At 43.8% G+C, this 12,298-nt stretch overlaps 1 protein-coding gene across 2 annotated transcripts in view; it reads left to right on the forward strand.

Annotated features, from left to right (window-relative positions):
- Nucleotides 1-6,048: 6,048 nt before the first annotated feature.
- The window catches only part of PSTPIP1 (proline-serine-threonine phosphatase interacting protein 1), a 46,745-nt gene continuing 40,495 nt past the window's right edge, over nt 6,049-12,298 (forward strand). For both annotated transcript variants that reach the window (XM_065847493.2, XM_065847494.2), the window contains exon 1: nt 6,049-6,446. In XM_065847493.2, the coding sequence (XP_065703565.1) occupies nt 6,414-6,446 (33 nt within the window). In that variant the 5' untranslated portion in view covers nt 6,049-6,413. The remainder of the gene's footprint in view (nt 6,447-12,298) is intronic.

Raw genomic sequence — 12,298 nt, forward strand, 5'->3', positions numbered from 1 at the left:
CTGCTTGGAGCAGGAGACTGAAGCTGAGACCTGCCTCACACAGACCAGGGGGCACAAATAATCCTGCTTAAAGTCATCCTATCTAAACCCTTTGGCAACACGTGTTTATTTTTCTATATATTTTAAGTCATCCTGAGTATACAGCATTTCCAACTACAAGCTATCCTTTCCTCCTCCACCTTAAAAAAGCCAGAGCTCACTAAGAAAAACCTCTCAGAAGGTGAACACTCATCTCAATGTTGGTTTTAAAGTAACAGTTATTCTTGTTATAACATGTATATTATATATATGTACAAATGTACCTTCTCTATACAGAGGGTAGTGCCCTATGTGAAGTGCTTTGTGCGCTTCTCACAAGAAGAAAAGTCATATTAAAGGGTAATTCCACAAGAACTGGGTCCTTAAAGCAGAATACTTCGTGCTGCATAAATGCTGCTCCCATGCATGTGCACCAACAGCTCTGAATGGACGTGGAAGGAAATACTTGCTCATGAAGAATGTTATTTTACTAGCCCCGCTGATCTATCGAAGCAAAAAGGAAGGAGTTGAAAAAAACAATCCAAAAAGAATTCACTATAGATAGAGGAGAAGTCAAATTGTTTTGAGAAAGCCAGTAATAAACCTTTGTTTGATAGTAACAGTAGAAAACCAAGACTGAGCAATGTTGAACATGAGGCATAATCACTTCCCTGGCCTTTGGGGCACAAATGCTGCAAATGCTGTACCCAGTCCTCTGTTGCTCTTTCTAGCTATCAGGGCAGGATTGTGCGGCAAAGCGTCTGAAACAGTCTCAAACAGTTGGAGGATTACAGTACTAATCAAGACTAAGTCTAAACTAAGTTGCCTTTTATCTGGAAATCAAAACAACTACACTTTAATATTCCAGAATATTTACAATAATAAACATGCAAATAATTTATCTAGAAAAATTTTGCTTTTTAGAGGTTTTTGAAAAGATCTTTCAGATGTTCACTGACTTGCTACAGCTTTGCTTTTCTACTCAGGAAAAAATATAAAACAATTGGTGATGTTTCTAAATAAGGAAATATGCAGAATATTTGCTAAAATATGCCAAAGGAATCTAAATCATTGCCTCCCATGATGCTAAACTATTCACTGTATTACTAACCATTTTGTACAGAGACAGAGCTGCTGGAGATGCTGTATTTTGGACAAAGGTTCAGTGGTTTGAGATCAACTAAACAGTCGTGATTTTTCAGCAAACATAACGGCATCTTTGCAAATGGCAATCTGCACAGCCGTTGCCTCTGTGCATACCCCCGGAGTCTCCATCAGGTAAGCTGGCTTTTTGCAAAGCAGATCCTACACTTGTGTCTGACGCTGCTGTGAAAGTGCAGCCTGCTTTCTTCCCACAACCGCAGCGTTCAGAGTCCTTTCTGGGAAGCAGAAACCTCTTCAGCACTGCAAGCGTTGCCTACTTGGCTAAGGAATATGCAAGACTTGCAAATGAACAGTGATATGCTTTGAATTAATGGGGTGGAGAAAGCCAGTATATTGGAAAAACATACAAAAGATGTCAGGGAAACAAAGCGGATCTTTCTGCAGGTACCTGAAGTTATGACAAGAAGGGGAGATAGAAACCCAAATATTTTCATTTTCCCTTTCACACAGTGGTTACGCTGCTCTCCAAAGAACTACCAGATACCGTTCTGTTCGTCAGCCTCCTGTGGCATTGCACTTCACCACAGTTTGTCTTCTGTTTTTGACTCTAAAACACTTTCAGGAGTAAAGATGGTAGATAACCATGTTTAAAGAGGTGCCAAGCACAAAAAGCCCCCACATTTCTATCCTACAAACCATAATTTTAGGATATACAGAATATCATGCCATTAATTTTAGAGGAAATCAATTCGTGCTTTTCGTAATTACAGCAAAAGTTTTGATTGTCTTGGGTAAAACCTCAGGGACGGGGTCCACCTCTCAGTGAAGGCTTCCACTGGAAACCGCTAGATACTGCTTTAAGAACGTAGTCTATGCAATTCATCTTTATGTTAGTGGTCAATTTTGCTGCAGCAAAATGCCAGCTGGACCGTGGTGCACTGTGAAACGGTGCTTTCGGAAGGAGGTTCCTTCCAGAAGACGCAAAGGGAGCTTGTTTCAGCGCCGAGCAGGGCTGATGCCGTGGGCTCTGGAGCACTTTGCAGCAGCGTTTGGCCTCAGACGCGTTCGGAGGAGCTCTAGCAAATGAAGGTGGGTGCTCGGAGGCTGCTGTTTCTGTTTCCATGGGAACAGAGATTGGCTCCTCACAGAAGGCGAGATGATTCAAAAATGTTTAAATTGGCACAATAGTGGATAATTTGAAAGCCCCCAACACTTCTCACATGGAAAGTCGGATAGTCATTTGTATGGAAATAGAAACAGCAGGCGCAGCTCACCAGCTAAAACGCGTGTGTGTTTTAGCCGTGGTTTCCCTCTGGAGGTGGTTTCATTGCTGCTGGTGTCTTCAGGACTCAGGGCTCAGTAAGACACCAGAGGCTGGACTGGTTTAATTTTGAACAGGACTATTACAGCAATTGTTGTGAAGCCATATCTCTCAGATGTAATTGTTATGGAGGCTTTGAAGGACCGTAAAAGTGCCTTCTATTCTCCATTTTCTATTCACAAACAATGATTCCAAGGGACCACAACATATCCGAAGAGTTTTGAAAAACACAACCGGCTTAATGCCTGAATTATCTGAGTATCCAGCGTCTCTTTATATACCGCTTTAATACTTTTCATAGACTCCCTCGACCTGTTCCTATGTAGAATAAAAAGTTTCTGTCTACTCCATCAGGCTACCTAAAATCAGAAACATTAACTGTGAAGAATGTCTCGCTTGAAGCCCTGGATGAGCACAACCCTGTTTGTAAACGCTATTTTCATGTTTTAACTACTGTCAGCTCCAAACCTGCCACCCAAGTCCCTAACAGAAAGCTTTGCTCAAGGCAGTATACAGTTAATACAAGTGAAGTTAAACTTCCATTGTGATACACATCAAAATTTGAGGGATTCTAATTTGAACTTAGAAAAAAAAAAAAAAGTAAATCAGACTTGTAATCACTTTCCATTACAGAACAGATCCAAATGGTACATTCTGCTGCCAAACAATTTAATTACGGGAAAAAAAAAAAAAGTGCTCTGGCGTGACGACCAATTCTTTGCCTTATCAAACAAAACCTGATTTTTAACCTTTCAGAGCAGTGGTGAGCAGGGAACTGCAGTGGCTATCGTGGAAGCGTCCCACTTAATGCTTGTTATTGACACTGCAGAATTTCTGAGTGGAGCTGTACGCAAAGATTAGACACAAAACCACGTTGAAAGGGTGAGGAAGGGGAGATGAAAGGCCCTGCAGGTTTCCAAAGCATCCAGCCTGTCAGTAACCAAATAAACAAATGAGCAGATGATCACTTGTCCTTGCCACCCTAGTCCCACTTTCTACAGTCACCACAGTCTCAGCCCCTCACCACTGCAAATGCTTCATTTGGCACAAATGTGTCTATAGAACCATTTTGTAGGGGAAAATTTCATGAAGTTCAAGGTGGTTTCAGTAGATGGCATTAGAGCAGTTAGTAGGTTTTGCTCCCCTTTCCTCAGCGCTGCAGAGCTCCCTCCTGAGCTCAGCCTTTCCAACCTTCATACATCTCAGGCCACTCACATCAAAACATTAACCCAACCATGAGAGACAGCATTTAAGAACCACACACCGTGTTTTCTTTTTCCTATGTGGAGGATGGTTTTGAGAAGATTCGTTCCCCAAGTTCAGCATTCACCAGGAGAGTTTTACAAAAGGATTGCAAGACTACCCCAATACATTTGCTTGGGAAAGGGACAAAGATGAGTTTCTGGAGCGGTCAGGAGGCTGGTGTGTCTTTTATGAAGACGGCTATTGCGAACTGCTATTTCTGGGTAGTACTCCGAGCTCTGCTAAGCAGTACAAGCTTATAACAAGTAACTGCGTCCTACAAAGCAGCAGTTGTAGCAGACCAGCCCACAATGTGGCTGACAACAGGCTGCTGGCACCTCGGCAGCTGTGCGGCACAGCCTCCCGGAGAAAACTCCCTCATCGGCATCCCGCCCACCCATCCCAGGCCTTCACCTCGAGCACTGACAGCTTTGCCAGGACCGTTTGCTAAAGGTTTCAGTCTCTTCAGCTGCAAAATTGAGATAATTTTCTGCTTCTTCCACAGCCCTGCAAAGCCTGAAACCCCTGCAAGGCACAGCAGCCTCTGGACATGATCCAGCAATGCTGGGACACATGAGCGGTGACTCCAAACTGAGCAGTTCTGCTCCATCAGAGCCAGGGGCTCCGACTCACACCAGCTCATTTCCGACAGCTCACCAAAACATCTCAGCTAGGACGGGGTTGCTCGAGGCTCCTGTGCAGCCAACAGTAAGAGAGAACCTCGGCCACAGTGCAAGGCTGCCTGCCCGTGCCTGGGGCACATGGAGAGGGAACCCCGGCTGCCCCTGGAGGAGGTGACTGTGCTGCACCAGGGCAGGCACAGCACAGAGCTCAGCGCGAGATACAATCAGATAATTGGCTTTTTACTTGAAGGCCAAACTAAAAATAATGAGAAAGTGGCAAGTAATTTTGGAGGGCTAACAGGCACTCGATCCATTTTTATGAACTCCAATAGCAGCAAAGCAAACCCCTTCAAAACAAAGTAGAAAGAGGAAACATATAGTTTTAGAAATACTGAGATAAAGCATTCTTAAAAAGATTATTAAGTATTCCACTAGTGCCCGTGCCCTCAAAATGGATTTTTTCAGGGAATTTTCCCTTCCAGAAGCAAGGTTATCTCATTCCTCCACAGCACACTCTGCAAGTGAATCCTCACATTTCTCCTTCTGCCCCTCTCACGCAATGATTCTTACCTCCTGCTGCTCATGACAATCCAAGCAGTTTCACACCTCTGGCCCTGCAAACTCTCTCTCTTGCTCTCCTTGGCTTGCACTTCATTTTCCCTTTCAAAGTTTCTGCACATTCCCTGTCTTCTTCAGGCCGCTGGGAAGGAAGCTTACGGGTTCTCTAAAATACAAATTGCTTGCAGAGTGACTACTGGTAACTCAAGCGAGCAGCTGCTGCAGATCTCTCTGAGTAGATCTCTGGGTGCCACTGGAGCTCAGTGAAGTTGCAAGAGTTCCTCACCACTAAATTATCTTCCCATGTGTCTGATGCTGCAGTGACAGCGAGAGTAAAAGCAAGACCCAGACATCTGTAGCAACATTAATTAGTTATTAGTCCTGAGGTGCTCTTGGTGTGGAAGGACACATTTTTGCACAGGCAACCACAGCAGGAGGGGGGGTGTCATTTAATGTTTTTCTACCCTCTGAAAATGCCAGTGAGTATTTAAAAGCACAGAATCCTTAAAACATCCTAAGCAGGTGAACAGACACAACCCCACCTGTAGGACAGGTATTTTGAGGAGGGTTTCACGGAAGTGTTAGACACATTACTTTATTATCACTTATTTGCAGCAGCATTGTAGCAGATCGGTTGGCTTATTTAAGCAGCTGTTTGAACACTGATGGCAGTGGCAGTCCTGCGCTTGCTGCCGGTTCAGATGTCTGCGACCCTTCACTGCAGGTCCTGCTGCTAATAAACTCTTAGCTCTCTTAGTGTTTTCAAGAGTTTGGATTTTACTTCTAAGTTTCATATATCTTGCTTATTCATAGCAGCATTTACATGAGGGCATGCAAATCAGAAATTTTCTCTATATAGATATACAGGTATCTAAAAGTGTGCAGACACCTGCATACTTTATGGCGTTCTTAATTTAAACAGAGTCTTAAAAAGCCTTTTCAGTTGCAAAATGCAATTTTGAGCTATGCTCTTTTACTTCTTTTTCTTTGTAAGAAGTTACACGATAGTTTGACTCAAATTTCCTCCACAGCTTATCTCTTTGTATTGTGCTGGTTTCCTTTGCATTTTAATTGTGCTCTCACCTCCCATAGCCGATCAAACCACACCACCGAATTTTACGTCTGCTTTTTTTTTTCCTTTTTTTTTTTAATTTAATTTTGATTTGCCAGCCACTCACACACATGGCAAGAAGCAGCCTGACATCATTTGACATCTCCTTGCTTCCTCATTTCAATATTAACTGTTTACCCGAAGAGCAATGGGTTTGGGCTTAGAGTGCTGAGTGCAGGCACGTCCCTGTGTGTGAGCGAGAGCTCTTTTTCCTCGCTGTCCCTCCACAGCCACAGGTGGTTACACTGAGCTCCCTGAGACTGCCCAATGCTATTTTTCATCAGCTTGACTTCGGAAGAGACAGGTCTGTGGACGTGCTTCACTTTCTGCTTTGACTGGGGTGCAGCAACAAGGCTCGGTGCTGTGGCGGCTGCTGCTGCTCTCATCCGAGAACAAACTTGCTGAAGGATTCCACCTGCTCCACAGAGCGATAATTATGACACAGATGCAGTTTAAAGATGCATTTTGGGTAAGTGAGCATTTCCTATGCATTTCCTATATTCAATATATCTGTATTTTAAAATGTTTTAAAATACAGCTTAGTTGGACCTACAGCTTAAAACTAATTTACTCCTGTTCTGTGTTTTAAATTTAGTTTAGTAAAAAACCAAATCTGTCTCCAAGCCAAAACACGCTGTTTGGTAGTACAAGTGTTTGACCCTAGGCAGAAGGATGCATTGTCAAGAATATATCCAGTCCATATAAAGTGACTGACATTCCCAGTTCCTGTGCTAGGTCCAGAAACCACTTTTGAAAGGGACCTGGGTCTGTCTCACCCACCTAGAGAGTCCCTGCCTGCTTTTCCGTGCAGAGGGCAAGAACAAGACACCCAGGCACCCAGGAGTCAAACAGCAGCACAAGTAGGAAGAACGAGCAGTGACACTCGAGAACGAAGCCCAGACACTCACTACTGGCTTCAAAACAGTGAATACTAAAGCAAGAAGATACACTCCATTCCCGTTATTTGACTTTTGGTTGAAGCATCTTTCGGTGCCTCTTTCTCTGCAGTGGCAAGGTAAAAAAAACCATGGTCATTTCTCTTTCAAGAGTAATCTGAGTTTCTCTTGCTGTTGCTTCTAGAGTGGAGGTTTTAAGGAAAAACAAACAAACCAACCAACCCACCACCACCGAGCCCCTAACATTGCAAAGTTGGGTTAACAGGATGTTACATAGTTGCCTCTTGTCTGGGCAGTCATTTTTCCAGCACCTATGATTGATTTAAACTAAGATATGAAGGCATATGACTTATTCCTGCTATTTTCACATCAGTCTAAGCAGAACAGCTGCTTCATGGCGTATTTGCTGTTTGTGGTTTCCTTCTATCCACCCACCCTTCAGGGTAAACCCTTTCTTGGTATGAAACAGAAGGGCAGATGCAAGAACCCCCCTGGTGAACCACCTTCCTCCCAGCACCCCAGGAAGCCCTCCCCACCCCCACCGACTACCAGATTTGAACAGATGGAAAAAAAAGTAATGAGGAAATACAAAAGTTAAATTTGATGTTAACTGTAACTGTGCCCAGCCACACCTACCCGAGATTCTCCATGCCTCCTCTTTTATACCGCTACTAACTGTAGTCCATGCATGGGGTAGGACACAACCACAGGCAGCGCTACCCTGAGAGCTTCAGCTTTTGCATTTCTGGATTTCCTTCAAAAACGTGCCATCTGACTTTTAGAACTGGTACATTTGCTATATTTATTTTCAAGGTCTTGGTTGGGGCTGGAGTGCAGTTTCGGTGATTAACCAAAGCTGACGATTTGGCCAGACCAGCTCTTTAGGGCTTTTCTTCCCTAAGCTTCTCTCCTGTGCTTAGTCACGTTAACATGATGATAATCCTTGCTTAGCTTTGAAGCTAACACCTTCCTTAAAGGAAAACATCTTTGTTTTTAATATTGTTTGGCTGGAAACATCATATTGCCAAGCTTGATTAACAGGGCAGAAATACATCCGGTTGCAGCAGGTTAGTTTTAGCTATGCAGTAATAAGTTTTTTCAAAGAAAAAGTTACAGGATATTGTGCAATGTGGGGAAATCACAAGATCAGCAATTATTTTTGCATTCATAAGGTTCTGTTATGCCCATTAGTGAGAGGGAAATATATTTGCTCAGTTGCCTTCAGTGAGGTATTATCTCCTTTGTTCAATTTGTACCATGAATGGAAACCATCTTTCTGATTAAAAACCAAAAAGTATATTTGCACCATAGTCGATCACTCAGTACAGATCCCTGATCCCTAAGACCTGCCTGAGGACACCACTGCAGCCTCTCCCTGGAATTCACCCTGACAAGGTGAAGCAACAATTCCCTTTCGGATAGGCAGAAGTTTCTTTTGTTCTTATTGCAATGTAAAATATGTAAAGAAACCCTAAAAGCAGTAGATTTTCCTCAGCTAGCAGGGAAAGAGCATCACTGATTCCTCCCCAAAGTTCTTCAAACTTTATAGGAACAGGGTGTGCTGTCTTCCAGGAAAATACAAGGTGTAGCTCATAACAGGTGTAAGTTTTAATCTCTTTTTTCTCTTATTAAATGTAACAGCGACAGTGCTACAGAAAGGGTTTCACACTTATGCTATTTTTTAAATAAACATAAACTAGTACAATTTTAATTACAATTTTTGGTTTTATATCCTCCATACACTCTGTAATGGTTTAAGGCAAAGTTGCTCAAATCCTCCACTAGCATGTGCTTCTTAGCAGAACGTTTTTTATCCTTTGATAATAGTTTTTGGAAAATATTAGTGAGATGAAAATACAAATCGGTTTTTATAGCCAGGGCAGTTGCTAATGGATCAATATTGCTGGGCTGCTGTACAGATGTTACCGATGTTACCTGTCTTCTCTAGCACGGTAACAGACAAGTAGGTACATGGCTATGTTAATGGGGAGCACATCTGTGATACCAGCTGAGTTTCATGGTAATGGGGTTAGGTTCATAAGCAGAGATCTGAGCAACATTATTACTTTTTTTTAAACAAAAAAAACCACTAACCAATAAAATCTTTCCCCTAGTAAGAGTCTCTTCATTGTCTCATTCTATGTTCTCCTATTCATCATTTGCTTTTCCTCTGAAATTCTTGTCATTGCCTTTTCCTTCTGCTCAACAGTCCACTTGAAGCCTTGTGAAATGCAGCTGTTTCTGGCCAGGAGGTGCTTCCTGACACCATTTACTGGCTTTGCCTTTTCCCCCTGGGAAGGGGGAGTGAGGATGACTTTCAAAGGACGTGTTTGGTTTTGGAGCAGGCTCTGAAGTGCTCAGAGCTGAGTGGGAGCAAATCTGTTCCCTCAAGCAGCTTTGCATGAAACTCAAGTGGCCAACTCAATTCCAAAAATAGGTCAGGGGTTCTTCAGGTGTTTAAGATTATTAAAAAAATGCTGTAAAGTGTGAAGCGCTTGTTAATTCTCAGCTCTGGGGTGAGCTCAGGGCTTTTGGATTCCCACAGCTCAGATTTAGAAGTGCGAGTGAGGTGGAGACACCAACTGGCATATATGCAGGCCTTGAACACAAGACAGCAAGGTTTACCTCCCTGATCTGCTGTAACCTTCTCATCGCCCCGTTCCTGCCTGTGCAGTACCCACAGTTACAGTCCGACACTGCAGCATGGGAGCCATGGAAGTGCTTAAGAGCCTCTTACGAAGAAAGATATTTTCTTCGTCCTTTTTTTGACTTCAGGCTATATCCAACATCAGGTTCAATGCAAAGCTGACTTTGTAGGTGGGCCTTTCACCTGTGACTGTAGCTTTTTCACACAATGCTGTGCTATACAGACCAAAATGATGTAATTAGCTTCATAAATAATTTAACTCTTCATGAGACTCTTAACTGTGGTACAAGAGTGCAGAGATTATTATAAAAGTCACAGTAAAGCTATTTTCTAGACTTACTAGGCAATATACTGAAGAAACACGATATCATTGTACTCAAAAAAGGAAGTATTTTTTTATACCAGGAGCTACCCTGCTTTCTTGCAGAGGCTAAGGTTTGCAGGGCTGGTTGTTTTGAAGCAGTTGGTGAGGAGGAAGCAGGTTTGTGGGGGGAGGAACTAGGGTTGGCAAGGGCTCCTGCCAGCCCCCGCTCCCCATCCCAGCTGAGCTGGGGCAGGGAAGGACACGCTGCCCAACCTTTTGCTTTGCAGGCTGTTCCCCACTATGTTTTGTCTGGGTGGGATTGCACCAGCTGCACCTCTATCTACTGACACAGGGCAAATTCAGATAAATAACCTCACGGCACACAGGCAGGCTGGGCTCTGCCGCTGGTGCGTGTCGTGTCCCTCTGAACTGCAGACAATGTGACTAGAGGCAGGTGTACGGCTGTGGCACTGCTTACATCCAGGGCAAGTCATCATGGGTGGATGCATGTGGAAAAGGGGAATAAAGGGGGAATCATCTCGGAAAAGTTGAACAGATCGCCCAGCTGATGTCTGTGCTTGTTCTGAGGTCAATGTTGTCTCCATGGAAGAGGCTGTTCTATTCCTTTTTTGCATGTAATTTCCTCCTACATTCCCCCAGCTGATCTGGGGTGGACACTTGGCTCACCGGGGCAATGAGAAGCACCCGTGAAGGGGCTGCAACCTCAGAACAGTCATTGAAACCACAGGACATCACCAGCAGAACACCTGATGAGTTGCGGAGGCTATGGAAACACTGGTGCTTCACAAATCAATTCTGAGCAGAGCACAACAGCTAAAATAAAGCTCAAAGGAACTAATGCTCCCAACAGAGATATTGATAGTGAGGGAAACACATCAATGGCTACTTCCCATATTCCTAAACAGCACCCGGGGCCTCTGTGAGGAACCAAGTACAGAATATTTGGGGTGATTCATTTCCATGGTGACGAAATCAAAAGGCAGAACTAGAGTTTTATGTTTGCAGCATTTGGTTATATGCTCGGTTATGGCCTGCATGTGGCACATCAGGCTGAACATCTTCCATACAAGGAGGAAGATTATCTGGGGGAGGTTTAAAAACAGTGGGCTGGCCCTAAGGCTGCAGAAGGCTTTCAAGACCAGGTAGATTTGGGTTTTTGGAAAGTTCATTTTAGGTCAGCTATTGAAATAATTAGACAGTTAAGCAATTACATTTTATTAAAATTTTCTGATGACCATGCTGCAACTGAGTGCCTTACCTAGAGGTTTTGACCGCTTAAATTGGCTAATTGATGAAGTCACTGTGACAGTTTTGTTAATGTTTTTACACAGTTATGTCTGGTTTGTTTTGATCTGTACTGTTCCGCAAAAGTTGTTTGGTTTTGCTTGAGCTCAGAGAAACGGAGGATTCTTATTTATGCCAACTTTAACTGTGCCATGAGCATGCATTTTAAACAAGGAAAAGGTGAGTCACTGACTCTCTTTTCACCCACATATACACAGACACCTCTAATGAACACCACCAAAGTTAAATGAGTATTTGTCACACACGGCTTGAAATGGATCCTGTGGATCTGTAACAGCACTTCATGCAAAGGTCAGAGGGTATCCTCTGGTTGCTAAGGCAGCCTGTTGAGGTGCATTTTCTGATGACAAGAGTCACAGAATAGCTGAGGTTGGAAGGGGCCTCTGAACATCACCCAGCCAAGCCCCCGCTTGGTGCAGGGCCATCTACAGCAGCTCGTCCTGCACCACGATTTGAGAATTTCCAAAGATGGAGACTCCACCACCATTCTGGGCAACCCATTCCAGTGTCTCAGCGCCCTCACAGCAAAAAACCACCTTCTTATGCCTAAACAGGATTTGTATTTCAATTTGTGCCCGTTGCCTCTTGCCCTGTCATTGGGTACCACTGAGAAGTCCTGGCTCTGCCTCCCCTTCTCCCTCCTACCAGGTTTTGCATACATTGAGCCAGGCTGAACAATCCCACTTCTCAGCCTCTCCTCCCACAGCAGATTCTCCAGGACTGGGTGATTCATGGCCCATCCCTTTCCTCCTGCAAGGTTTGCACTCTTGCACTCGCACAGCGCAGAGCTGCGCTACTTCTCTTTCTTCAAAGTTTACAGTCACTGACTGGGGACACTGACCTCACGCTGCTTTGCAGGCACAGTGTGAGACACTGAATTGCAATCTAGTTACACTCATTGCATACTTGTATGGAAGGCAAGGCAAATTAGGCTCTCCTTTTAGCTCAAAAAGGCCTTTTTTCTGACTTTGTTTTCATGCCATACTGCGGCAAGGTAGATTCTGGCTGGCAGGTGGCACAGAAAACACTTGTTTCATCTCCTGTTTAATCCAGGTCTTGTAATAAAACTTTTCTCAACAGCCACAGTTCAATAACGCACAAAGCTCCCCGTGTTGCTCAGTGAGAATTTGGGGATTTGAGGCTGGCAT

The sequence above is a fragment of the Patagioenas fasciata genome, chromosome 12 (genome assembly GCF_037038585.1).
Source record: "Patagioenas fasciata isolate bPatFas1 chromosome 12, bPatFas1.hap1, whole genome shotgun sequence".
In the NCBI taxonomy this organism is placed as follows: domain Eukaryota; kingdom Metazoa; phylum Chordata; class Aves; order Columbiformes; family Columbidae; genus Patagioenas; species Patagioenas fasciata.